This window comes from Notolabrus celidotus, chromosome 9 (assembly GCF_009762535.1).
Source record: "Notolabrus celidotus isolate fNotCel1 chromosome 9, fNotCel1.pri, whole genome shotgun sequence".
NCBI classification, from domain to species: domain Eukaryota; kingdom Metazoa; phylum Chordata; class Actinopteri; order Labriformes; family Labridae; genus Notolabrus; species Notolabrus celidotus.
This window is the reverse complement of record NC_048280.1, coordinates 26,695,598-26,723,348: the sequence shown is the minus strand read 5'-3', so window position 1 is coordinate 26,723,348 and position 27,751 is coordinate 26,695,598. Positions and strand designations below refer to the sequence as shown.

General features: G+C 39.3%; 1 protein-coding gene across 3 annotated transcripts in view; it reads right to left on the bottom strand.

Moving 5' to 3' along the window:
* si:dkeyp-14d3.1 (transmembrane protein 132C) overlaps positions 1-27,751 on the bottom strand; it is a 212,263-nt gene that overhangs the window by 10,385 nt on the left and 174,127 nt on the right. For all 3 annotated transcript variants that reach the window (XR_004632379.1, XM_034691641.1, XM_034691642.1), the window contains exons 6-7: positions 19,166-19,309; positions 7,535-7,743 (exon numbers count right to left, since the gene is read on the bottom strand). Coding sequence is in view for 2 of the 3 variants with exons in the window: in XM_034691641.1 (XP_034547532.1) it covers positions 7,535-7,743; positions 19,166-19,309 (353 nt within the window). In the remaining variant the exon portion in view is untranslated. The remainder of the gene's footprint in view (positions 1-7,534; positions 7,744-19,165; positions 19,310-27,751) is intronic.

Below are 27,751 nucleotides of genomic sequence, written 5' to 3'. Positions count from 1 at the left end.
ATTGTGTTGTAAACCCATGTGTGAAAACACAGTTTCCTGTTTGAATGAAGCACCCTTTTGATTTCAGGAAAATTCCACAATCCACAAGTGTTTTGTTGGCAATTAGACAACCAAAAATGTGATGCTGTGAGAAAGCAGGATGTCAACAATAAGCCTGACCATACCTCGTGTTAAGACTACATGATTGGTGCACAGAAGGCTGCAAAGAAATTTGCAACATATATTTGGGTGCTAGGACTGAAAAGGCAGTTGGACTCTTGCAATAACAGCGTTGTAACATCAGTGTTATTGTTGATTATTTAACATAAAAAGGCAGATTAAAAACAAACATTATAAATCCCATACTTGCTAAGCACTCTCCACTGAAGCAGGGTTGGTAGTTTTGTTTGCAGTCTTTTAATTAAACAGCCTCTATCAAACACACACACAACACTGTAACTCATACAGTGCTCACTGACAAAGCTTAAGAAATGATGCACTGCTGTTGATTAGATGACTCAGAGAAGATCAATCTTGCGTATGGCTATTATTTTCTCCCTCAGTGTCTCTCCTTTTACCATTTTAGCTCCCACAGTCTGGATTGTGAACGTGCCTACACCTCCTTACTGCTTGGCTAAATATTCTCCCTGATTGCTCTGATGCCAGCAAATCTAATTTTATGACTTTAGGCGACAAATCAGCCAACAGAGACTCAGCTATTTCTTAACACAAAAACTGCTTTGAGTGTGACAAACTAGGTTTAAATGGTTACAATACAGCTGCAGTATCATTCCATTTTGCCCATAACTGTCTTTTTTTTTTGCTTTAACAAACAGCTTTATGGGAAATGTTTAAACAGTTGATCTGAGAAAATAAATGCTGTAACAGCTCTTCAGTCTAACACTTGTGCACATTTGGGACACTTGCAAACTGAAAAGTGCCTCGTCAACAAAACTACTAATCATTTACTGTACTGGAGACTAACATTCGCCTTTCTGCCACAGAAATCATCCACATTTGTTCCCCTGCCTTCCTCTCTCTGTCTCTCTCTTTCACACACATGCACACCAGCAAAGGTTGCGATCATGATAAAGGGGAGAGGAGTATAAATTAATCTCTTAAACTGTTTTTCTTGCGATTATCCGCTCTGCTTGTCTCTTTCTGTCTGAATCCCCTGAGAAATCTGACTGCATGCGAAGCCGTGGGAATAAAGATGTTAGCTGCTGCACGCTCCAGAGAAAAGCCGTGAGCGCAGTGAGATTCAGAGTTAGGGGCTTAAAACCTTCACATGCAACTGAATGACAGCCATTCAGAGAAGGAGTGATTCTACTGTGGATATCATAGGATAAAAAGATGGACCAGACAAGAATATGTGCATTTGAATGGAATAGAGATCTTCTGTTAGTACTACTTTTCTTTGTTCAAGACAACTGTAAATAATAATAACAAAGTAATTAACTAACATAACAATTAAACTTTATAAACTTGATTTTCACTCATTAGTTAGCCTACAAAATGTGACAAGAACCATCAGTTTAAAGGCTGTCACAGCCCTGGTGTGATAATATGTGCTCAGGTGCCCTGGTATACATCTGAATGAAGTTCATTGTCCTCAGAGAGCAGTGAAGTATTCACCGCTAGCATAAACATTGAATCATTTTCATAGCCATTTTCTCTCTTATGCCAAGCAAAACCCTGGTTGTAGAGTTTCTCCATCAAACAAAATACTTCAAGAGAAAATGAATGTCTTTTCTAATCCTGCTCCAGTATCAGCTCTGAGTATAAAACATTATGTAAGAAGAAAATTGTCTAAAGCACAAAAAACTCCTCCTGCTTGATAACTTACTTTTCACTGCCAAACTTTACCAGACGAGTTCTAAATATAGACACTTTAGGGTGAGTGTCGAATATCAACTCTGCTTTTTTTCAGGGAAAATCTGACCCAAATATAAGCACTTAAATTCAGTATAAAGAAATAACCAATCTTGTTGCTGGTAATCCCATTTTAATATGTAGGTCATGAAGAGGCATCAGTATGAGAGTGACACAAAATCTCACAGGCCTTTAAATACTCATGACTGGAACAAAAACACAAGATGTAACAAAAGTTCCACTTTCAAAACTGGTCTCAGCTGTGTGAGTTTAGTTTGAATAGATTTTATTGAAAGAGTCCAAAATACAAAAATGTCAGTTTGATTAATTCTGATTTTTTTCCTGATATAGTTTTCAGATATGTACCTGTTTAGATTTCTGTCAATACTTTAGTATTGCATCTTAACAGGATATTGTTATCACTTGGTAAAAGTGTGTGACAGTTGTATTGTATTTGTCTTTGCTTAAAACAGTGTTTATGCAGCTCTCTTGGCCTGTTCACTCTTTATATAAGATGGGATCTCAGTGAGGTTTACCTGCTAAACGGAGAATATATCCAGCCTCCAAACTGTGATCAAAATTATGTCTTGCTTAATGTTGAATGGGGAAAAGGAGAATGTATCAACATCAATTTGAATCTTGCCCACTTTAAACCAGTTAGTAGTGCTATGAGCGAAAGACAAACAAAACACAAGTGATAGACAAAAATATTTTACACTTTTTGCAGACTATGGAGTGACCTTTTAGGAGCCCATCACTTGTGGCAAAATAGGTTTATAGGACACCTAATACTAATGCTTAATCTGTCTGAAGAGTGTGTGGACATGTTTGCATGTTGTTTGCTGGAGGATTTAGTACCTTAATCCATGTGGTCTGGATTAAAACTGAAGGAAACTCAATTTTATGAATGAGGGTTCAGTCAAATTAATGGTAGTTTTAGAATACAGTGGAATGAATGGATACCAGTCGGCGCAGTTGGATGGATAACGACAGATGTATATCTTGTGATCAGTGTATGGATCTGCTGTTTGGCCTTTGTAAAGCACTGTTAACACATCTCCGGATTATGTTTTCAAAGTTTCAATTACACGCTGTTTTAGACATGCAAAGTTATTAAAATAGCAGATCAGCTGTGCCTTAGCGTGCCCTACATGACACATTTAATGCATATTCATAAATGCTAACTCCCCCACTTATGACTTTTATGTCATTCCCACGCAGAGGAGGAACGCTGCATCAATTTCCCAGACTAGAATGAGGTTATTTGAGTCCTTCTAGTTAATATTATCTTTATTTTAATGAAATGCATGGATTTCTCTCTCTGGGTTACCTGAGTCCACAGCGGCTAATTAACGGCTGGCCTCCCAATTCATGTATAAACAAAGGAACTTGGAGCTGCATAAAATGTATCACTTTCTCAGATATACTTCATTCCAATAGAATAACAAGGTTTCTGATCCATGAATTTCTGATCAAACATTTGTTTTTCTTTTAAATGTTTGCTCTCCTTTTATACATTCCTGCTCTATCACTCTCTCTGGACTCATTTCCATATTAAATGTGGAGGAGAAAAGAGGCACCTGCCAATGACTTCAGTCGACATCTTCCAATTATTCACATGGCAGTAATTGAAAGTTTCTCACCACTGATTGCTTCGGTTAAATACGTTTGAGTTGTTTTGTGAGTGTTTCTGGCATAAACAGATTTTTTTTATATGACATTCACAGCCAGTGAATTTGACAAAAGGCATTTTTGTCAGAGAGTATGTAGCAGCTTATTGACTGAGTTAGTTCTGAAATATGCTTTAAGAGACATTCACAGCATTTACATTTGAAGTATCTGCATTATTAGCAGGGTGTAGTGGATTCAGAGGTAACATGCTGATAGCGGGGTACAACCATTTATGTAAGTGAGCAGGTGGTTATGCAAATGAGAATACAGACAGGGTGAGCAGCACCCAGCTACCAACTTAAGTAATAAGTATTAAGTTGAGTCAATATAATGAGTTAAGTGGATTTATACATTTAAAATGGTTAATGATCTATGATTGCTTCCAGTTCTGCAGTTGGTAATGCTTCCATGGTGTATTGTTCTCAGCCTCCTTGCATGATGAATGAATGTTAAACTTAGCATTGCAATTCAAACTCGAACATTAGCTTAATTGTAATAATTTAACATTTTCACTGACGGTTAGCTTACTTTCTCAAGGCTCTGTCGCTGACACATCTTTGAACATAAAAGAGGCAAAAGTCACAACTTTAAAAAATACTGCTTTCCAATATCAAATCATTCTCCATGCTGTTTAGCATGCCAATTTAGCATGCAAATAGGAGCTTCTGTTTTAGCCACAGTGTCAACAGGCAGAGGTGAAATGTGCCAGTGTAGGAACCAGATGTATTCAGGCGGTCAGTCCGCCTTGGGGCCCTGCACCTGCTAGTAATGACACACAATATAACTGGCTATATTTTGAAAGCCGATCTGACCCCCCCATCTGTTACCTATATCATACTAGCAGGTGCAAGACCCAGAGCTAATCTGACTGCCAGAATTACTGTACAAAAACACTATAGATCTCCAGCGGTAATGATATTCAACATCACAAAATTTAGTCATCACAAACTACTTATAGCTTTGGAAAGGAAACTGAGCAGTACATTAAAATCCCTTCTGATCCACCAAGTCAAAAAGCTGCCAAAACTCTTGATTTATGCTCTTCATTCAACGTATTTGTTTGAGAGCTCTCCTTAGCTCTGTTCTTAACTTGTTTTTATTTATTAATGACTTCGTTTGTTTCATTTTGCCATAAGGACTGCAAAAACTACTGTACACCCATAAACTCCCCAACGACAGCCAATCGTATTGTGTAAAGTCACCAGCAGGTGCAGGACCCCAAGCCTATCCGACCACCTGAGCACATCTGGTACTTACACTGGACTACTTAGTGCTGATGGATTTGATATGACATGTATGATCAGGCTGTCACTGGTGTGGCCTACAGTTGTTATGGGGTTCTAACCAATCAGAATCAAGTATCTAACACATTCAAGTAATTGGTAAGGAAACAAGATAAAAAAGCTCTGTTCTGAATCTGACATGTCAGAGAGCTTTTGCAGCCATCTCCAAATCCAATCTAAGGTTAATCTAATACTCAAATCACACTCTGCACTGAGAACAACCTCCTTCACAAAACAATTCCTCTTTCCGCTTCATTCACTTTCAGCCCGGATCTGATTTCAGAGAATACACTGCATATTCATCTGTGTGTGTGTGTGTGTGTGTGTGTGTGTGTGTGTGTGTGTGTGTGTGTGTGTGTGTGTGTGTGTCAGGCTTATTCAATTTACACCCGTGGATGGCGTGCTAATATAATCTCACTGTTTTGCAGTATTTTATTTTCCGCTACAATAACATGATGAAGGTCATGTAGACAGATATAATAGCAGGTAAAGCTTTATACAAACGCAGCTCCATCTGACGACAGCTTATTGTTTTTTTCTATTTGTCTGAATCTTGTTTGGAATTCAAGCACAGCTGTTTGTTTTATGGTGGAGGTGGATTTAGTGCACAAACTTTATGGCATTCTCGTGTCAACATATTGACATTTGAGTTTCCTACTTTTTTAAAACACTCCTAAACAAGGGCGAAAAAGGAATCTCAATATCCATATCTTGAAAGATGTGTTAAAGGAGTGTTGCATGTCTGAGTGCTACGCCTACACTAAAGTTTCTGTCTGCGAAGACTTATCTCGTTCCTGTTTTGACAGGGCTTATGGAGGGAAGAGGTGAGCCATATTAGAAGTGTCAGTCAAAAACAGTTTGAGGAGTATTTCTGCAACTACCCCACTTACAGGCCTGATGTCTCTTTATTTCTCATTTCTCTCCCTCACACAGCAGTGTGGCCGAGACTCGCCAGCCTGGCTGACAGAGGAGGGTCCGACACAAGCTATTGTCTCTCTGTGGCTCGGATCCCTTTGGGCTTCTGAACGGTGGACCAATGCCTGTTCTGACCAACAGGCAACTTTGCAAGGTCATGTCTGTTATCCCCTGATAAACAAAGAGGGGAGGAAGACAGGGAGAAACATGGCTCAGCGCGGCCCTTCAGCTATGGTACTGGCAGCGACTGTGACAACAGGACTTGGCTGTCCCCACTGATAAAGGCATACCAGCAACATCTTCAACGAGCCGTGGCATTAGTTGAGCGCTGTAGCTCTGTCACTCAAAATAAGAGGGGCGCAGAGATAATTAGAGCAGCCACACTGCTGCGTGGGACGACTCCGAGTCCGAGTCAAACCTCAACGCCTTTCCAGAGTAATTACTGCAGGTAGGCTGATGGCTGCTCCATCAATTGATAGATTTCAACAGTTTCAGAGTAGCGCTGCACAGTGGTGTTGGCAGAGGTGCTGTTAGTGATGAGGCCCCCAGGGAGAAGTCTGACCTCCAGACCGCTCTAATAATGACCTGTCCTACAGACGACTACGAGGTGTAATGGCAGCCCACCTTAAGCAAGTCCTAATGACAAGCTGTATTGCCAAAGTCAGCGGTTTTGTTATCAGAACTGTCAGTACATCTGGCAGGGACAGGTGCTGTGGTGTTCAGTCACACTTCTCGTCATTATCTTATCTAATGCTGCCATGATTGAAATCAGATACATCCCCTGGAATAAAGGCTGATTGTTACAGAGCTGGAGCTGCTGTAAAGGTTGACAAAGGACTCAAATCATGAGCATAAATGTGACAGCAACGGGGAAATCTGGAAGGGCAAAAATACTGTAAGAGATTTAAGGAAGTGAATTAATCTCCATCTAAATTAAACAAAGATACACTCAGTTTAAAATTACTCTGATGCTGTTTGAGTTTGGAAAGTAAGATTGAAAAACACTTTGCACAGGAGATGACTGAAAAGACAATCAGCTCTTTGTGCACTCATGCACTTTTATTCTAGAATCAGATTTATATATATATATATATAAAGAAAACATTTGAGAATAATTAAAAACCATAAGAATTTGAATAACCTGCAGACTGTGGGATGGATGATGACTCTGGGGATAAGTATCCACTTGTTCTGTATATTAACAATAACAATATATTTATTGGCTGCTGATGTTTAATGTCTCTGCTGCACTGATTATTATTACCTTAAAAACAGCACCATAACTCTACGTCAGTTGTAGGTTAATTTTGCTGACTGAGTCACTTTGATCCAGACTATCATCTGTAGTCGAGGGTGATTGTTGGCCTTGGTCACGAGGGGTACAATCGTTTTACAGACAAGTGGTGCTGTTCACGGTCGTGATTGATTGTTGAAGTTTAATTACTAAACATAGAATTATGTCAATGAAAAAAAATCAATGCAAACCAAAAACTCCTCCCAGGAGCTTTACATTTCGTCACTAGGATTAGACCTTGTGACATTGCTTAAAGAGTAATCATACTGATATGGTCTTCTTTTAATAGAATGAATGTTTTGTTTTTACTGAGTTAAATATGATGCAGAACTTAATTCAGACTGTTTCAAAACTATTTAAGAACTCCTTCTGTTAGGTTTAATCTCATTCTGAAAATACTCCATCACCAAGTCTGTTACATGCTACTTTGAAAAAGAAAACTTAGATAGATGATTTTTTAATAAGAAAACCGAACAGTGTCAAATTAGATTGTGACTGACAGACGCATCCAGTGATGTACCTCTGACTTGTTGCCATGATGGGAACCCTCCACCCTTTGATCTGGCTCAGCTCCGTGTCTGACACCTCGATCTGGAGGGGTAACCGGGGGATCCACACGTTGAGCTCCAGCTGAGAGCTCAGGTACCCGTAGGTGAAGTTCACCATCATCCCCACCTTGCCCTTCATCTCTTTGCCGTTCACGAAAATGTAGTCGCACCTGTCCGACACCTGTGAGAGAGAAGAGGTGGAGGAATTAGGAGAGTCAGAATTAAAGTTGAGCTCTACTGACAGCTGCACTGGATGAACACACCGTGAATTACAGAGTGCAGCGTACACTGTAGGCCTGGCCCTCTAACTTGATTATAAGGCTTTACACTCGGTGCTGATACAGTACTGCTGTCACTACTTTGAACAAGATGAAAGGTCGGTCCTCTATATGCTCCACACTCAGGGAGGCAGGGCAGCTAGGACATGTTTGAACCTGAGGGAAAACAGGTCGTGCTCTGCTCCTCTATTATAGTTCTGCCTGCAGCTAAAAGAAGAGCCAACAGATGGAAACAAGTAAGCGGAGGGCTGTTGTCTCTTGATAAAATGACCAAATTCAAAGCCATCTGTTTCATGAAGTGCTTTACAAATGAAGTGGGCCAATTTTGTTGCTTTCGAAAGACACAAGTCCTTGTTGCTTCGCCTCCCTCTCTTTGAAACCTCTCCTATGTTTCTTTCTTTACAGAGCTTGATTCATGTCCAGAATCTTCTTTGTCTCTTCCTTTAAATTCTCATGTTATAGCCGTGGAAGCATTACAAAAACACACCATATGTAAATACACAAAGAGCCAAAGAGGATCTCAGGAGGGATATCTAACAGTCACACACACAAACACACACACAGACAGAGGCATTTAATCAGTATGTCTTAAACAGAGATATCCTGTTTTTCGGGCACTTTGTCAATCCTATTGATCCCATCATATAGCAGACTACCATGGCTGGAACCAGATGGAATTAGATGGGCTGAGGAAATATCTTTTTTTCTACTTCCAAGTTATTTCTCCACAGCCAGATAAAACCATAAACAACCATTCATCATGAGGCCGCGGCAGGGTATCCTCTGTGAGTACGGAGAAATCTTTGTGTGACAGATTCTATAGCTTTGTGGGAGCTCCTTCCATTTCACATCACGTCCAAAGTGAAGCTAGCAGCAGACTTTTTGTGGAAACTACATTTGGCTGGTTTGTAAAAAGCAGATATTCAGGAGATTGGCTGCATTGATTCCACACTCTGTACGGTCGACTGTGCCAGAACTTGTGGTATTCTCAGAGAAGTAGTGTGTAGCCGCATGCATTGGTCATATGTTTTCTAAATAAAAGACTTCCCAATTATTACATTTTTCACATGTATGAAATTTGTGCACCTATAAACATTAGTCCTCAGCAACATGTTATTCTAGGGTATTCAAATTTTACTTCAAACCACTGATGCCTCATTCCCTCAATCATTAAATAAAGACCTCATGTAACTATCTCTGTTGCATTTGAAACAGCATCATCTTTTCCTCAATCTTAATTGTAATCCAACATTTGAATAACTTTTTATGTTTTGAGGGTAAACACCTGATGTAATGTAGCTCTAGCGAAAGTTCAGACAGGAAGACTGTAAAAGCAATCACAGCAGTTGTTTAACTCTCCTCTCCCTTGTTCAATAGCTCACCCGCTTCCAGCTGTACGCTCCGGTGCTGTCATTGGTTAATCAGCTGCGGCTGTCATCCAATAGCTCAGTGGTGCGCCCTTATCATCAGTCTATCAACTTTCTGCTGTTTTTTTAAATGTGTCTCTCTCTCCAGCTAGTTCCTTCTTGCATTGATGGTGCGCTCCCCTCCACCTCCCCATCTCCACCTGGTCTCCGCAAAGTCTTCAATTCCTAGAATTCATCAATCACCACCACCAGTGTCTGGACTCTAGGGGGATTTCTTCTGCTGCCAAATTCACACATCCTACGCTCACAAAATGATCCCCATAGAGTCCTTAAAGATTCCGCCAAAGATTTCTGTCAAGTTTCATTATTCATTAAGTTGTAATAAATAACCTTCAATCTTCATATGTGTTGAAATGTCAGCTAAACCTGCAGTCTCTGAATAGCTATTTATACTTCTTTTCTTTTTTTCTGACAGAAGTTGACTGACATGTGAGGGCCAGCAGAGCTGAGGAGGAACTTTTTAACCTAACATTCCAACACGCCCACATGGCATTGATTATGTGCTGTTGGTGTTTTAAATCATTTGCTCCTTTAAGATATTCAATATTTAACTGTTGAGTTTGGAAACTGCTTGAAATCAAGCGAGCAAGCTGTGATACTTACTATTCAAAGAAAGAGGAAGCTAATTAGCCAACACTTCAAAAATAATCATATCTTCTAAGTTTATTTGTCTGATTTCGATTTTAATATAAGCCACATTGACCTGAAGGTCCACATATTTCAAGGCAAAACATAAATAACAACTTAATTGTGATGACTTGATTGTAATGAGTACTTAGAGCAACATACACAAGCAGCGAGCTCGCCTCATCCCACAAGCTCTCCTAACTTTGTATTTGCTACTGAATACTGAAAAATACGATTGATAACTTGTTAATTCACCAGCTAATGAATAAGCCAAATGCACAGTCTGTACAGCTTTGATAACTTGGCATTTTCCAGCCACTCGATCCCCTCCAGCATCACCCTCTCTTCCAAATGACTTAACTTCTTGCTCTAAAACACAAACACAGCAACAGCCAAAACGTTCATACTCAAGGCTTCCAACCAGCTGGTATAACATACAGTTGAGCTCATAAGTTTACATACCCTGGCAGAATTTGTGATTTTTTTTTGCCATTTTTCAGAGAATATTAATGATAAGAGAAAAACTTTTTTTCACTCATGGTTAGTGGTTGGGTGAAGCAAAATTTTTATCAAACAATTGTGTTTACTTTTTTAATATCATAAAGACAACAGAAACTATCATAGAAACCATAAAGTCTGCCAGGGTATGTAAACTTATGAGCACAACTGTAGGTCCATCACTTATAAATGTAACAGGGTCATTTACTGTATGTTACACTGTCTTGTTATAATTGCAAAAATACATTTAATAATTTAAATAAATACTTCCAGGAACTCTATCATGCAATAGTGTTTTAGTTCAGAGCCCTTCCCTCTGGTTTTATTCTTCTGTGGTATTTTCCATAACCCTCCCCCTCTTCTCTTTTGATTCTCTAGTGGAAGAGTTGAGTGCCTGTTATTTTGGTTGAGTCACTAGCCTTATGCCTGCTGGTTAATCACATTCTTTTTTGTATATTTTTCTCATAATGTTAGAATATCTGTCACTACCTCATGAAATATTGACTTCCCTGAGCTATCATAATTAATGTTGTTGTCATGAAGTTGTTCTATTGATGATTGCCACTAAAGAAATGGTAAGCAACTTTTAATTATGTAAAAGCTGTAGTAGGAAGTAGAATTATCACAGAGGTTATTTTTCACTGCACATCAATCAGATATCTCTATTAATAGAGGTCTGGATTTTCAGCATGAGGATTGTTCTGGTTTCACTTTGTGGTACATTTGTAGCAGTGCTTGATGGGGTCGGTACACTAAAGTACACAGTACCGCCAATTCGTAATTTAACCCCTAGTTGTAGTGTGACTTTTTTTTGCATACTGGGACTGCTTACCAGCTGCCAGTATCCTCTCCTATCCACTCCATAATACAATCTATTTTTGGGGCAATAATATGATCAATATACGCATGGTTTAAAATCAGCGATATCTTCTATTATTTTGTATTAACTGTAGAAATGTGTAAAAAAATGCAAATGATTTATATTGCCCACGATACATATGGCAACAAGGGAATAAAGAGAGTACTGGTACTGTTTTTTCCCACTTAAAGCACTGCAATGCCTTCAAAATAACACAACAAATCCCATCAGCAGTACAGTAATCTGAAAACGATTTAATCAACTATTTAAACAGATATCTGTATGTAGGTACAGCCAATCACCTGTTCTAGATCCAAATTTCCCCTTTTGACATGACTCTACTTGATCTTTAGTTGCAAAAGCCAATCAGTGGTTACATTTCCTGACTACATTAGAGATCAAGCTGACCTCCGTTCAAAAAACTAACATTTTAAAACTGTTGTCTTCGACCTGTAAAGTTTAGAACATCACAAGAACATAGGTGTCTCCTCTTCGAGTTCATATAGCTGAAGTAAGCCAGAGTGAAGTGTCTGTGTGTCTATGTTGACCTGAGCCCTATCGGTACTTTCAAAACATGAATGGGCGCTTTGTAAGAACTAACTTTGTTGACAGATACCATGTTTGAGAAAACTTCACCTGATGTGTATTTGGATGTTTTAGTTTGGCCCATATCCAGTCTATTAACATGGAGGAGGTGGCTACACTTTTGGGGAGTTGTCATGTCATCAATCTTTTCACACGGACAACCATTAAACCACAATGACAAAGCTAAAAAAACATCATCTGGACACAGAAAGACATCAAGGATCTTCTGGTCAGTAACAAAGTACACTACCTGGACACATGGGTATTAAGAGTTCAAAGCCTTTCTTGCTCATGCTCCAAGCCACATGGCACTACACTGTAACAGTAAATAACAGAGTTGCTTAATGAAGCTTTTAAAGATTTCTACAAGGGCGATGTTGTCCCTCTGGTTACACTCTGTCATGGACCAGATTGGGTTTGTCGGGGCGCCCAGTGTGAGAGTGTGTTTGAACTGATAAAGATGTCAGAGGAGTCCCCGCTCCTTATCAGCCCTCATTGTTCAGCTCTTTCTCTGCCACTGCACTCAGTCTTCTGATAGTAAAGTGCCTTTGACAGCCCCTTCGTCTCTGACTTTTCTGTCTGCACGAGCATTAGGTTTTGGGCTAGATAACACCTGACTGGGCTCCATATCTAACAGCGATATGAATGATCAATAATATGGATGCAGCTGACAAATATGTTTATCCTATCCGTCTTATTCTTCTTGCTACATTAACAAAAAGCTTTCGGAAGTCAGTTTATCCTTATTTGTTGAAGGAAAAGTATTTGTGGGATTTATTAACATACTGCTCTGGGACAGTTTTGTCCCATGACGGGAAAATGAACTGCCTGTTTGCATTTCTTTGATCTAGTCCCAAATAATCGGAGCAGAACAATTATGGAAAGCATGTCAGCTGGCATCCTGCCATCTGAGCACGTTACACTGACATGCGCACACCTTCCTGCTGCACTGTTATTAGCTCCAAATCAATACTTTAACATACAAAGACACCCCTGATTAATCAGCAGCCCTCTAACCTCTCGTACGCCTTCCAGCACGATGTGTGCTGTGTCAGACTGAGGGAGGGACTGTCTCTGTGAATTACACCCTCCCCCGTCATTCTGATTCGCAAAGTATCATAAACGTCCAGGAGGATCCACCGCAACATTAATCAGAAACATTAGGCGGCTAACGGGAGAATACTTACAGAGGACATTAGGGCTGTCTCTGGATGGAGCCCAGGAAATTAACAACTCAGCAGACAGATACAATCCACAGCAGATATGAGCGATGGGAGTAGGGAGCATGAAGGTGGGGTGAGCCTGTCTCTGGCTTGTACACAGAGTTGGCTTGACAGGAGCAATTAAGCCGCTCAGGATCCTCTGCATAAGCTGCATCACTCACTTCAGTGCAAGAGGAAAGGCTGTAAATATTCTAATAGCCCTGCTTGGTAGAGGCAGCGGTTAAAGGAGCACTCATAACATGACCTTGAGTAAGCACAGTTCATGGCTAACAGGGAGCCAGGAGATTCACTCTGGAAACTTATAAATATGAGCCAGAACTGTACAGCATATTTGGATTGTTGATTTGATATGCTTTGTTTTTGTGAACAACTGAAATTTAATTTAGGGTCAAAGGTAAATTCTGAAACATGTGCTTTATGCCAGAAAATGGAAGTATGAAGTGCCAAGAGAATATTTGTCTTTCTCTTATAAAAGAAGGAGGCAAATATCAGCAAAAATGTTAAAATCTAAGTTCAAATAACAAAGTTTAAAACTAGCGATAAAGTTTTATAGCCACTTGAAGGCAGCTGAAAAAGAATATGAATACATATTTGACTAGTTGTGTTTGCCTTTGGTGCTGCCTATTTTTCTTCACTTATTTTTCATTGTTGAATTAAGAACAAAATATAGACAACATCCCAAGCTACATAGTGGTTATTTCAGAAGTTAATTTAGATTTAGTCTTACTCTGTAGGTGAAGATGTTTTTCATCTCCTTTGATGATTTTAATTTGAACAAAAATATAAAACGTCATACTATGTATATACTCCCTAACATGTCACCAGACGAGAAATAATCAAAGCTTGACAGGGAGCTCTTGAAGCTAGCTGTGGAAAAAAACAACAAACATTAAATATTAAATTGACATAGCAATGGTAGCTGGTTGCAGCTTTTTGGAAAATATACTTTCAATAAAAATGAGATAAATGCATAGAGGCAGTGAGAATTGGTACCATCGGCACATGTCTTTTAGTTGACAAAATTAACATTGTGTCCTGAACTAACTCAGCCTGATACAGGGATTGCAGTGCTTGTTTTTTGACTGACAGATGGGACACCTGGTGGATATTTGAATGTTTGGCAGTCCACCAGAGTTTATATTTCAAATTATTTTTTCAAGCTTGTAATCGTCTTGTCTTGGTCATTAAAAAACTAAAGCTGATAAACTTTTGCCATTCAAATTTCTGTTAACCACATTAACAATAAGGGTGTCAATGCAATTCTGAGTCGTTTAGAATGTTAAACTCACATGGCCCTTTTTTAACATTCAAAAGGCATGGTCTAAAGCAAGCCATATCTCCCTGCATGCAGGTGCTTGACAACTTTCCCAGAAGATTTCAGTCTTTCTAATTAAATAGACCATGGCTCAAGCTGGTATTGAACTTCCTTCCTATTAATGAGCCTCGAAAAACTGAGAAAACATACACAGGTCACTATAAGTCATGCTAATGCATGTTATAATGTTTAATCTACAAAAAAATCCCTCTAAACAGCAGAAACAAAAAATGTTTTCCAAATTCGCAGTCATGGGAACATTTACACATGAGGTACAGCAGAATTAACTTTATTGAATATTAATTAATATTTAAACCCTGGACACAGTGACAGCACTGGACATGATTGGATATTTACTAAAGTCTCATGTGCTTTACATCCAACAAAGGAAGGCTGTTATTCATTATTGAATGATTTAGCTGTATGTGAAATAGATTGTTCAGTCCTTATCAACATTGGTGGGCACAATGATCTGTGGCATTTATAGTTAGCAGCTGTGAGGATTGTAAAAAAGAACTATCCCTTAGTTGTGTGTCTGTTTCTGCATGTATTCGACAGGCTTTCTCTGGAGTATTTTGCCCATGCAAGGTTGAAGTGGCGCAGGTGTGTGAGGAGGTAGTGATGAGGGTGTCCTCTGGCAACCCCATACTGTACCATAGTGTATTGAGACCACGGGGAAAAACTGGTGTATCCAAGCTGTCTGTACCAATAAACACTCAATTTCACTTTATCAGAAATACATGATATTTCCTCAGAGAGGGAGCACAGCTGTGTATCTCTGTATGAGTCTAAAAGCAGAGGAACGCTATCCTACCATCACGGTAATGCGCCCTCTAAATATCAGGAAAGCAATGTACTATAGTCTTCAGACCAGGTTTTTGTTGGTCAAAGACACAGAGGCTTTCTACAACTTCTAGGTAGCAACACACCACCTTTACACCTAACCACACCTCATTTCAAGACCAACACATCCATCGGTGCTGGCCACTTAATTTGCTATTTACAAAACATGGGCGCTGGGCTTAAAAATGCGAGTGCGTTGGGTGGAACATAACAATGACACTTGCACTGCATGCCAAAACTCTTTGTGGCGAGAGCACCACAGTGCCCTTAATCACCCAACCCTCATCTCTCTCCCCAACCAACATTGTATTACCTACACAGAAATATAATTGTTGTATAAAAGGAAGATCCTTTAGTTTAGATATTACATTTTTTTAAAATCAGTGATCAGTTATGCATCATTGACTTTTAATGATCATAATTCTAGATAAGAAATGTCTAATCGCTCCAAAGCGATGGATAACTTAAGATGTCATGTCAGAGGCTTCCACCGCTGTAACCTTCTTTTCTGCTGTGACGCCTGCAAGCATGACGCTGTCCATTTTGACAACTATATTATATCTGCCTTCATGGTGCATCTGATCTTCTGTTCATATGCATGCATGCACACTGTCCATCTCTGTCTCTCTTGCCCTTGGGCCAAGAAAAAAAAAATATTGATATATCATTAATTAATATTCAGTGCCCTGGCCTCTGTGATAACAATGGGACAGTAAAGATGACAATCCCCCTCTTTTCTATCCCAATGAGTAACTGTGTAATAGGAACACTTTCAGAAATACTTTAGATTAACTAATTTAAAATATAGGAGTAAAACACCTTTACAGTCACAAATTCCAGTCACTGAGGCAGAGGAAGAAGAGGCAGATAAGAGCTGGTGTATTACAGTCAGGATTCCCATGGCCATAGAAACAGCTTGACATCTTTAAAATTGCTTCCAGGCCCTGGAATGGTGTAGAAGAAGGCTTATACTGGATGTCTATAGCAGCTCGACTCTGACTATAGAGTAATCTCAATCTCAATAGCCTTCTCTGCTCACTTTGAATCAGGTCCTTCAGACACAGAATGAATGTTGTGGATGTTCATCACATCTCCAGAGGTGAATAAGATGAGTCTCGGAATATTAGATGAGTTTCCACTCTGTGATTACTGTCGGTGTCCAATGAACGCCTGGAAAAAAAGGCCACTTGTTCAATCAACACCTAGGTCCAATTTCTGTTATACTCCATTTCTGTGAATGTTCATGTTGCCATATCTGCTGGTCTGTTAGCACTGTATAAGTCCTTTTTCCCATGGGAATTTTGGAGATATCTGGCTGCCAACTTGGTCCCTCTGGCTGTCTGGTAGTTGCTCTCTCTCTTTGTCAGATTGCAGCTGTAAGTAGCTGTGCCTTTAACCAGCGTCAATCACCACCATAACTGTACCCAACCAACATAACTACCCAGCCAACACAGCTCATAGAGTGAACATGGGGCTATGCATTTGCCTCAGCTCAACTTTATTAATTTAGACAACATGTGAAGTGTAACATTGCTCCACTTCATGTCAGACAACATTTTTTTAAGTGAGACAAATATCCAAAGAGGTTTGAAGTACACGCATGTGACCTAAGGTATTTCTTTCAAATTTGCTGTAATAATTCCCCAGCAGAGAAGCATCATTTAATTTGCACACTGCTTCATTATTCAGGCTTAATGTCATTCTGTGTTTATATATTACTCATTCCCCAGGTCAACATGGGATAAATTAATCATGTTTACATACAGCATCGCAGGCTGTGAGGACTGAGCGGGCAGGATTACTGCTCCGACCTGGAGATCTCAGAGGCAGAGGTTTGGCTTTTTTAAAACATGTTCTGACTGCATTTTAATGTCCCTCTGAAGCACACCTTACCATATCTTACTCACACATAACGCATAAACTGATGTGTTTCAGTATGTAGGGGTGGAAATCACAAGGTGAATCCCAGTACTGCACAGTGTGATGCGTGGCCCAAAGTTACAGTTATAATGAGACACAGTAGAAAACAAAAAATACACATTTCCTTAAAGGGCACATTTAAAAATACACATTTTAGTACTTGAAAGGCATAATCAACTTGTGTCTGGAGACCTGGAAACCATTTATGCTTGAACCTGAAAATAAACATATCCTTCTTAACCTGTATGACTGTACCTGGAACAGCTTCACTCATAGCCACCGTCAGCTACCATTCCTCTGTAGCTTTCAGTGAAACTTCTGTAATATAAGCATTGATGATAGTCTTGTGCATCATAGCTTGTGGCATGTAGGAACGCATTTCCCACGCATTGTCAATAAAATGGACAGTAATTGTCACATAAGACTTTGTGGCTAGTGAGGTGCACCTATGACAGGTGAGTGAAACTCTCTCTGCAGACTTAAGTGTACCCTCAACCCTTCCTCTTGTCACAGCTACTCAGCTTTTTCGTTCTTCCTTCTGCAACTCTGTACTTCTTTTCACTGCTATCAACATTCTCCCTCTGCCATCTTCTTCTATCACCCTGCTGTCAGCTTCTTCTTCTGCCAATTAACTCCTGTTCATGTTGACACTCATTCATGTCATAACCACCACCACGAGGAATCATTAAGGAGTGATGCAGTCAATCAAATTAGCAGTGAAATCTCTTCAACTGCGCATCAATAATTGTATCACACAAGTTGGGATGACAAGATATTGCTGTATCCATATTTTGTCCAACCATGAACAGTAAGATATCTACAGAAGAGGATCAGGGCCACTGGAAAAAAAGATAATCAAGGTGCAGTATTTTTTTTTATTCTGAGATTAAAGTCAAAATTCTGAGATTAAAGTCAATTTTGAATTTTTTCTTAGAGTTTTTTTTCTTTTTTTCTGACATCCAAGGAGAAAAAATGTCAGAATTCCGAGATTAAAGTCAGATTTTTTCCCCCTAGTATTCTGACATTAATCTCATGTATTTTGCACCTTAATTTTTTTCCCAGTGGCCCTAATCCTCTTTTGTAGAGATCTTCCTCTACTTTTGATTTTAATCATGTTTCACTCTGACTTCTTGGTAATCATTTCTTGTTAGTTAGATTTTCAGCATCTTACCATTCATTCTGAATTTGAAAGGTTCAAGCATGAACACATCAGGGTGCTGTTTCCAGATAAAACTACAAACAAACCACTACATGGGATTTTTAATTTTCTCCTGTCATTTGGATTCTGTTGGAAAGAAGCTCTCATTTTATAGAGCAAATCCACCAATATCAGGGCTCAACTGTATAACACCGTAAGGGATTTTTTCTTCTGTTGTGCCTTGTGCCCCAGGTTTAAAAGGGGCTCTAAAAATAAAGGAAAACTTGAGCAACCTGTCAGCAGTCACTGCATATCAAACAAACACTTTCATGTTGTTTGCTGATGTTTGTTTATCCTTCTAGAGGATTTATATAGATGTTCTAAACATAGAAAATCTTCTCATCTTTCCTTCGTGAAAGCTCTAATGCAGTGTCTGTTAAGGATCTAAATACCCAAATTCTGTCAGTCAGCCATTGCACATATTTGTTGTTCTTTTTTGTCTGTGTGATTTGAAATTAACAAGCTATTGAAATTGAGTTGATGTAACCAGCATTGACTTGCAGGTCATGTTCTATTAAACAATGCAGAAGAAGATGACACAACAACTAATTAAATAGTGCCAGTCAAACCTCAAACGGTGGAACGATAGTGGAAAAATTATGTAAATATGGCTTCCCACAGATCTGATGTTATTGTCAGCTGCAAATTTCCGTCTGTTCAGTGGAGCACTGAGGCCTGAGTGAGTGTTTGAGTCAGATGCTTCATAGATGTCATAAAAAACATGACACCAATTTTCAACAACAGCAGAGCACAGTAACTTTTTTGTTTTTAAATATTTCAATTATTTTTCTGCCAAGGCTTTTTCTCTTTCAGCAATAAATCTCACTGACCTTGACCACATCTTCATCTGTAGAGCGACACTTGACGGCTTCGGAAACATCAGTTACAGAGGCATCAACTCCAATGGTCACCACTTTCAATGGGACGGCCACCGTCTTTCCTGTCAGCACAGCGGTGTTCAAAATCTCTGAGTCCTAGAGACAAAATGAGAGAGAGTCATCAGAATAGATACAGTCACAGGCCTAATATGGTCTGGTCTTCCCTGTAACACAAAGTCAGTAATTACAAGCTCAGAAAGAACAGAAAAAAGCAAGTTAAACACAGATTTGAAAACGACCTGCAGAGGCTTTACATAATTACCACTCCATTAGTGATTATTGGCAAACCGCTGTGAAATCAGAACCACTGCAGAGTGCTCAGCTAATGACAGAGAGCAAGATCAAGCTGCTTAGAGCACATTAAAGTTAGATTGTGCCTAGTATAAAATACATCTTCAATCTAGTCAGAGTTTCTGATCGACTATACCTGGGTGGGCAAGCCAAGTACTTCCTGGCCATTTTCACTTTTACTGTTTTTAAAAATCTGTTTAACATCACTTTTCTTTATCATTAGTTTAGACCATCTCTTGTTGCTCTCTGCAAGCGCCTGCAGGCGCTACAGGTCTGATGATCTGTAGTGCCTGACCGCATGCTCTGCAGGTGATCAGAGAAAGAGAGAGTTCATACAGTACCTTACACATTATGCGGTGATCGAGGTGTAACATTTAAGGTTGAGTATGGACCTTCTCATTCTGCAGTTTTTAAAGTTATGTGATGCTGTCCTAACATGCCTCATTCACATGCTGATCACCAACTGTGATCACGGATTATCCAGTGAAACAAGAGTTAACAATGTGTAAAACCTACTGTTGATGAGTATGTCAAAAACCCAGAAACATACAGAAAAGAGAAACAGTAGGAGGCAGGGCAGGACAAGCTGCTGTGTGTGTACAGATAGGAGAGCTGTCTGTATAGTGTATGTGTGTTGGTGTGTGTTTGTGTGTGGATGGGGTGGTGGTGGTGTAACAACCCAAAATAAATTCAGTTGAGTACTTTCAAATAATCCGTGTACGCACTCAAATAAGTTGAGAGCAAGGTGCAATTAACATAAAAAATATAATAATAAATAACAAAACTTCATATAGAAACATTTGTCCGCAGCATTCACCTCTAGTACCCACTTTCTTTGGTATTCAGTGTCCAAATGTCTGGTGTTGATGTGTTCTTCCCTTGTCTTTGTTAATGTTCTGTAGTGTCTCTTGTGTATTTTTGTTTCCTTTTATATTTTAAAATCCAAATTAGAAACATGCATGTATAATCTAAGGCTGCATACAACACATTTGACCCAATTACATTTTTTTTTAAGTTTGCATCCCTTTTCCACTGGTTGAGGTTTTTGAAGAGTTACTTAATATGGAAAAAAGAAACACTACTATGTGGTTGTTTTAAAAACTGTGAATATAATTATCGGGGTGAAAACATTCCCTTCACTGCCACAATCTTTGCCAAGCTAATTGATTGAAGTAATTAGCATGACATTGTGGTTGGGTAGTCATCAAAAATTACCAACGGGCTGATAAAATTTTGATTGTACTCGATTATCAACAGGAGCCAAATGAAAAGCTGCAAGAATTATATTTTATGTTAGAAAATTATGCATGCTCCATTACACAAGCCTTTTCTTATGAATCATTTGCTTCTCTGCTCAACCACATCATCAGCAATGTAACATGGAGTCTCTGAGTAGATCTGTTGCTATGGTTGATCCAGCTTTTATTCATGGAGTCCTGGATCCAAAGCCATTTGAAGGCCTTCTTAAAAGTCTCTGGTGGTTGTGATTAGCCTCCACTTGTGCATGTGTAATTGCTTCATATGAGTACTGAAAGGGGAAGTTTCAAATCCTGGCCCTTTTGGAATACATGGTTCAATGTGATGTCATGTCCACTTTTGACTGTATAACAGCCTTGTTTGTTTAATTGGGGTTTGAAATACAAAAGCCCAGAAGAAGACCTTGTGTCCTAACTGAGTCTTCTCTTGAGAGGCGGATGAGGAAATCATAGATTCAGGGTCATAAATGAATGAAAATAATTTACAATGATTTTAAAAAAGTGCTTTATAAAACTAAAACACAGGAAAAATATGGGGTTTGAAAATGCAATAACATGAGAAGTAGCAAGAATTCAAATATCAAAATAAACCATGAACCGAATGGAAATACAAAGTACAGAGAAAAATAAAGTGAAAGTATTCAGGCTTGTCAATAAACTGCATCAAACAGATAAGGTGAAGCAAGGCCACAGAACCTACATGGCAAAACAACAAGTGAAGATACAGTGCACTGTATTTAGACTGTCTTCACCCAATAAAGGCAGAGTCCAAAGATAAATATTACTTTTTTAATCATTCTCGTTCAATAAAGATCCAGATTTTAATCATGAACACTCAATGGTTTACAGGGATTAACTGTAGATGTCTCTGTTATGCTAGCTGTCAGGCTCTCTAATAATATATTTTGCTGATTCATTAAGATTGATTAGACTTAATTTTAATACAAAACAGAGTATAAAAGATGTTCAAACCAAAACATATTGCATACATTTTCCTTAATCGAAAATTTGACTCTACAATAACCCTGCTAAGCTAATGTTTACATGGTTAGACACAGTTGAGCTAGTTTTTTTTGTCCTTAATCAGGGGTGGCATCTTTAGCAGGGCTTAACCTTAGTAGCTTGCGTAGACCACTCAGACTACCGATAACCACAGTCAACGGAGGATCTCCAGTTTGTATTAACAGTTGCTCCTGCCTTCACTTTTTGTTACTAAGGCTCCTATCTCCTAGCTACCTCAACCACTACACTGGAAGTAGCTAACATAGCTAATATCACCTAACTTAACCATTGATTAAATATATCTTTATTATTATCAATTCTAAGTTTTGACTTTGTCTTGCAAGCTATTCGTCTGAATAGAAACCAGTTACTCACATTTAGAAGTGTATTAGTCCGCCACTTGAGGGTCAAACATCTGTCTTGAATTAGGACACTATTCCGGCTACATTTGAAGGAACCGTGATGCAGTAGTCTTGAAATGTACCGTTCAAAGGATGTTTACTGAATTGAGACACCGCTGATGACCGGATTTAGCTAGTACCTTGTTAGCTTTAGTTTAAGCTAGCTCTGGTCAGGCTCTACCTACACACTGGCAAAATATATGTACGACCAAATATAATTTACTGTATTTTGGCTTTGAAGAAAAAAACTATATTCTACTTATTGTATAAAAAAACATCAAATCTGTAACTTACCACTGATTCAGTAAAATCCTGTGCAATTTAGCACTTAGCAGCCAGTCAGTTTTAACTAGGTCCCATGTGAAAATGCAGCTAGTCCCTGGACTGTAGGTGCTCTCAGGGACTTCAGCAGTCTAGACAGCTCTGGTTCTTTAAGTGTGATGGCACAGCTTCAACACTCTGGACATGAATCTTAACCTTTCATTAAACATACACACCCATTCTTTGTCTCTCTTACACACACCCACACACCCACTGCAGAATTGTCAAAGGAGATAATTTGGGCCAATTAAGTTCAGTTTGAGCTAACTTTTGCTCCATAAAGTCATCCATTCACACTGGTAGTCTTTTAAGTGTTTTCAGCCCTCAGGAATTTCCTTTAAATAACACTGATTTCTATAGAAATATGGCCAGCACATTAAATAGTTGCCACTTAGGTCAAAGTTCTTTACAGTGAATGTAGCGTCTTGCTATTTGGGAACTGAATTGTCCCCTTAGCTAATTGTACAGAATAACAAAAAGTCTTCTATTGTAAGCCGTTTTCATTCTGCTGCTGTGATGGTCTCACTGAGAAGCCATGCCCCAATTTCCTTAATTTCAATCGGCATGAACCCCATGACACCCATTTTGGCCTTCAGTGAACTTTCAGCTCTTGAGACATTTCCGTGCTGCTCTATTGAGGAAGATGCCATTATTTTCCTTTCAACAGAGAAATTCAACTGCAGAGAGATGCCTGCAGTATTAAATGTCACGCTCGTTTAGAGTAATATTGATAAACCTGACATCTGCAGACAGTACCAGTCTAATGTCTGACTTTGTGTCTTTATTTTAATGTGCATGCCACTGTCACCACAAGATTTGTACACTACCCTGTTAACTGGGTTTCTAAAGAACCCCAGTGTTTGTGAGCTTGTGAATAAAAGGCATTCACAAAAAGGAAGAGAAAAGGAGGATTAAGTTTGGTTGAAAGAAGCCTGGTCGTTTGTAAGCATCAATTACTGAGACCATTCGGCTCTGGAGTGAAATGATTATTAGTTGAGCCAAGAGATACCAATGAATCACAAAAAAACACTTAATCTTCAAACGGCTTTTCATTACAATTTTATAGACTGTGACAGTGTTATATAGCAATATAAACCCCTCTCCTCCTGTGCAGCTGACTTTGATTCAATTCCCCTTAAAATCAAGAGATGCTGTAAATTAATTCTGTGTCTGCTGGGATTCCTCCATTTCCAGAGGGTCATCTATAATACATGATGGGGTAAATGGTTGGGACCTGGTGAAAGTGGAGGCTAATGTTAGATTACAGCAGCTGGAGATGACCCAGCAGGCTGTGAGCTGCAGAGAGCAGGGCCTGGCAGTAATAAGCCACAGCGGGATCTCACAGTGATGCATCAATGGTCCACATACAGACACAGACAGCGCAATTAAACATCCAATGGGGACCAGCAGTGCACATCAGCAGCGTTACTCAGTCATCTTACAGTAGTCTGAAAGAGGACACAGTGATGCATGGGCATGCGGAGCTGGAGAAAAATTACCAGATGAAAGTTTTTGTTCCTGTCAGATATAATACGTTTCTTTCAAATGAGACTAGAATTCTCAAATTTCACTAAAATATTTTAACCTTCAGCTCTTGCTTTTTTCTTATGTTCCTTCATTTTATTGGGAAAAAAGTTTTGCAATAAAATATAGCAAAGTGCTCTTCAGACAGAATTTATATTAGAGGCAAAGAAAGACAGATATTCAACAACACAATGTTTAGACTATTAAAAAAAAATAATCCATGTCCTTCATAACATTTCATCAACTAGATTTCTGGTTCATGTCTGCAGGTATCCTGTGCTCTGACTCAGTGTCTTCTTTTGATGTGTTAGACCACTTTTGGGCAGTGAGTAGGGCTGCATCTCTCTACAACAAGAAGATCTGATTTGATTTGAACCTTAATAGCTATGATTCAATTCACGGACGATTTATTAGAATAAAGAATGATTCAGTGCAGTCGGATTTTGTGTGATTCCATACAAATTAGTTCAATGAATTTGATGCAAGGTCCTAAACCTTAGCAATCAAACTGGCTGTCAATATCATGACGTTCAACATTCAGAATCTGCTGGTTCTGCTGCTTGCTATTACAAACATGGTAGCATAGATTTAGCCACTGGGGAGATTTGTCTTGCAGTAGATATACATCATAGTTCTCCTGCATATTAAGTTCACATCACTTGATTTCTGAAGTGGAGGTTGGAAATCATTTTCTCTATCTCAGACATTTCTCCATGTAAGCTAGCTAACGCTAAATGGCCAGCAACCTACGCTATCACTACTCTTGTGAAAGGTAAATGCTAAATGTCTGATTTTTTAGAGGAGATGCTGCAGAAAATAACACAAAAACTGGATTATACCTTTAAACATGGCCAACAACCTATTTGTATTATATTTATAATAATACAGAGAGCCGCAGACCAGTGCACTCGGATCTTCAACATCAAGATTGGTAACCAATCCGGATCAGTTACACCCCTAGCAGTGAATGAGAAGCCTCCAGTAATTCACACTATGTAGGGTGTCAGACAGGGACTCAAAAATGTAGGGACCTGGTGTCAGATTGTAAGCAAACATCCAAAAAGAAGCTTCTGGTATTGTAGAGCTTGGGTATGAATGCTGAATACTGTGAACAATCAGGACCTAAAAAATCTTAATCACTTTACTTTTAAAAGTGCTGCTTCTAGGATGCAAGTTGCCTTGACAGTATCCAATTTGCAGAATGTCCAGAGTGGGTGAATACAAAGTTGGAATTGCACAGCTGGAATTAGAAATAAAGGATGAAATTGTCTGGATTTTAAGATGTAGCTTAAGTGTCCCTATATAGAGATAATTAAGAGACTGAACCTTAACATTCTTACTCTGAGGCTCCTGTCATTCCATATTAGACTGGACCAAACTTAGCTTATACCTCTTGGTGAATTTGAAGCCTTGGGACTCCTGGGACAGCTGATCGGTAATCTAGCCCAGTGGAAGTCGAAAAAGTAATGTCCTAGAAACAGCTGAAACAAGAATCTTATTGGCCAAAAACATTGGAAATTAAGGTTAATAAGACTGTCAAGTACAGCTGTGCAACTACATGAACATTATGAAAGACAGCTAATCAGAGTTGTGTAGCTCTATGGCTCTTATATACCTGTTTGATCAGAACAGAGCTAGTTTTATTTGTTTATCAATCATTCTTTCCATCTCTCTGCATCACCTCATTGACATTTGTCCCTTTTGTCTTCTCTCCAAAAAAATATATTAAAGTTAAATTTGAAACAGGAAACCATTTTAATATTGGCAGAGCACAAGAGACACTTGTGCAACAGTGCAAATGCACTCATTCGTATTATTAAAGAGGCCTCTGAGCATGCAGCACGCTTTGAAGTTCATTTGATTGTCAGCTGTTGACTCTGGTGTTTGTGCTTTGCTTACTAGTTGATCTACCCCTCTCCAGTCTCACAGAAAGCAGTCTTTTTGTTCAATAATCTGTGGGAGAACTGCCTGTCTGCTTTATCACAGATCTCTGTTAGCATTCAGCTCGCCACAGTGCCTGGTAATGCGCTCTGGGCCGTAATTTCTGCCTGTGTCTCGCTTGGATCTGAAAATAAGTGAGATTTATGGTGTCAGCCTGAATGACATGGGCAGCATGAGAAGTAGTGGAGCTGCTCTGGTGCTGCGATTAGCCTCTGCTGCTAACACATCCACTTTCTGACCTCGGCATCCTGGCTACAGCAACAAATGAACAGGTCAAGCACAGTGGTGAGGTGGGGATTTTTGGGGCCTGCATTATTCATTGTGCAGACGAGAGAGGAGAAAGTAGTAAACATACTGTGAATAGGCTCTGTGTTTACTCCTATGTCCCGAAGTTAAAAAGCTGCCCAGATACACCAAGTAGCACAAATCAAAGTAGTAAAAAGACACACCTAATCTTGAGCTTTTACCACCAAAACTAATGACTTGTCATTGGACATTTGTCATGAGGTACTTTTATGATCTTTTGTGACATTTCAAGAGCAAACCCATAAAAGGAGACATGAGACACACCAATAGTCAACAAACTCGTATAGTAAATCAAATATCCAAATTTCTGATGAACATTTTCATTCCTTGGTGATAAAATATTGTACAGAAAAGGAAACTGAAATTTGGACTGTAAGGCACAGTAAATTATACGCTGTAGACATTAAACGCCACTCATACAGAGTCCTGAAGCTATTAAGCAGACTAAAAGAGACATGTCCTTTCATCAGCTTCTCTCGCCACATTGTGCGACGTTCAATGTGGCACTTCCTCCCTTCTATTCCAGTGGGCGTTTAATTGGCTGGAAGCGAGAAACATGGAGGAGAGTGGGAATAAAGGCCTTGGTAGCACCATGCAGAGCGATACATCACCGCATGACAGCGCATTGAAGTGGTGGGATGGTTGTGAAGCCAACACACTGCCTTTTAATGAGGGCCTCTCTCTTGCTTCTTTCTCTTCCCACTCTTCCTCCTCCAAGAACTAGCCAGCTCCTCCCTTGTCTTCCCTTTCCAGTCTTCCTCGTTTCTTCCCAGCTGGCTGGCTCCAGTACAGGGCACACAAAAGACTTGTCTTCGGCGGGTGGTAGTGGCCTGTCTGTGGTACATGCTGGTCAGAGACCTGATCTGCTCATTACTGCTGGCCAGGACTGGTAGGAAGAAGATTAACTCAATGGCTGCTTTGACAATGGACCGGCTCTGGAGAGTGTCACTTTAAAAGAAGAGGTAATGGGAGATCATGGTGCAGATCATGGGGACAGGATGAATTGGTACCTTGGAATTAGCAGGCATGTTGAGGGCCACTTCAGTAGGTACCTCATTCAGTAATTAAGAGACATTATGGAAAGGGCACTTCAGTCCCTGTCAAAGTACATAGTGGGACTCAACCACTCATAAGAGGCAAGATTTGAAAGGCCTGAAATGTTAGGCTGGTGGGTGTTGTAGACCGCTGAAGATTATAACCAAAGGCACATTGATGGATGTACGTTCATTTTTTCAAGCTCTCTCTGAAAAAAAAACGTCTGCTCTCTGGAGGAGATTACAGAAAATTAGTTAATAGATACTTTAGGACTACAACTGTGAGACTGTTTCTCAGCCAAGTAAGGAGTACGTTGCATCAGTTCAAGATAAGTACAGAATTTGAAGTTTTATCAGCTAAACAGACTCAGAAATAGCTTTATCGGCCAAGTACATGTAAGCATGTAGGAATTTGAAACTGGTTTTACTGTGCCCTCAGTGCACATACACAAAAATAAATCT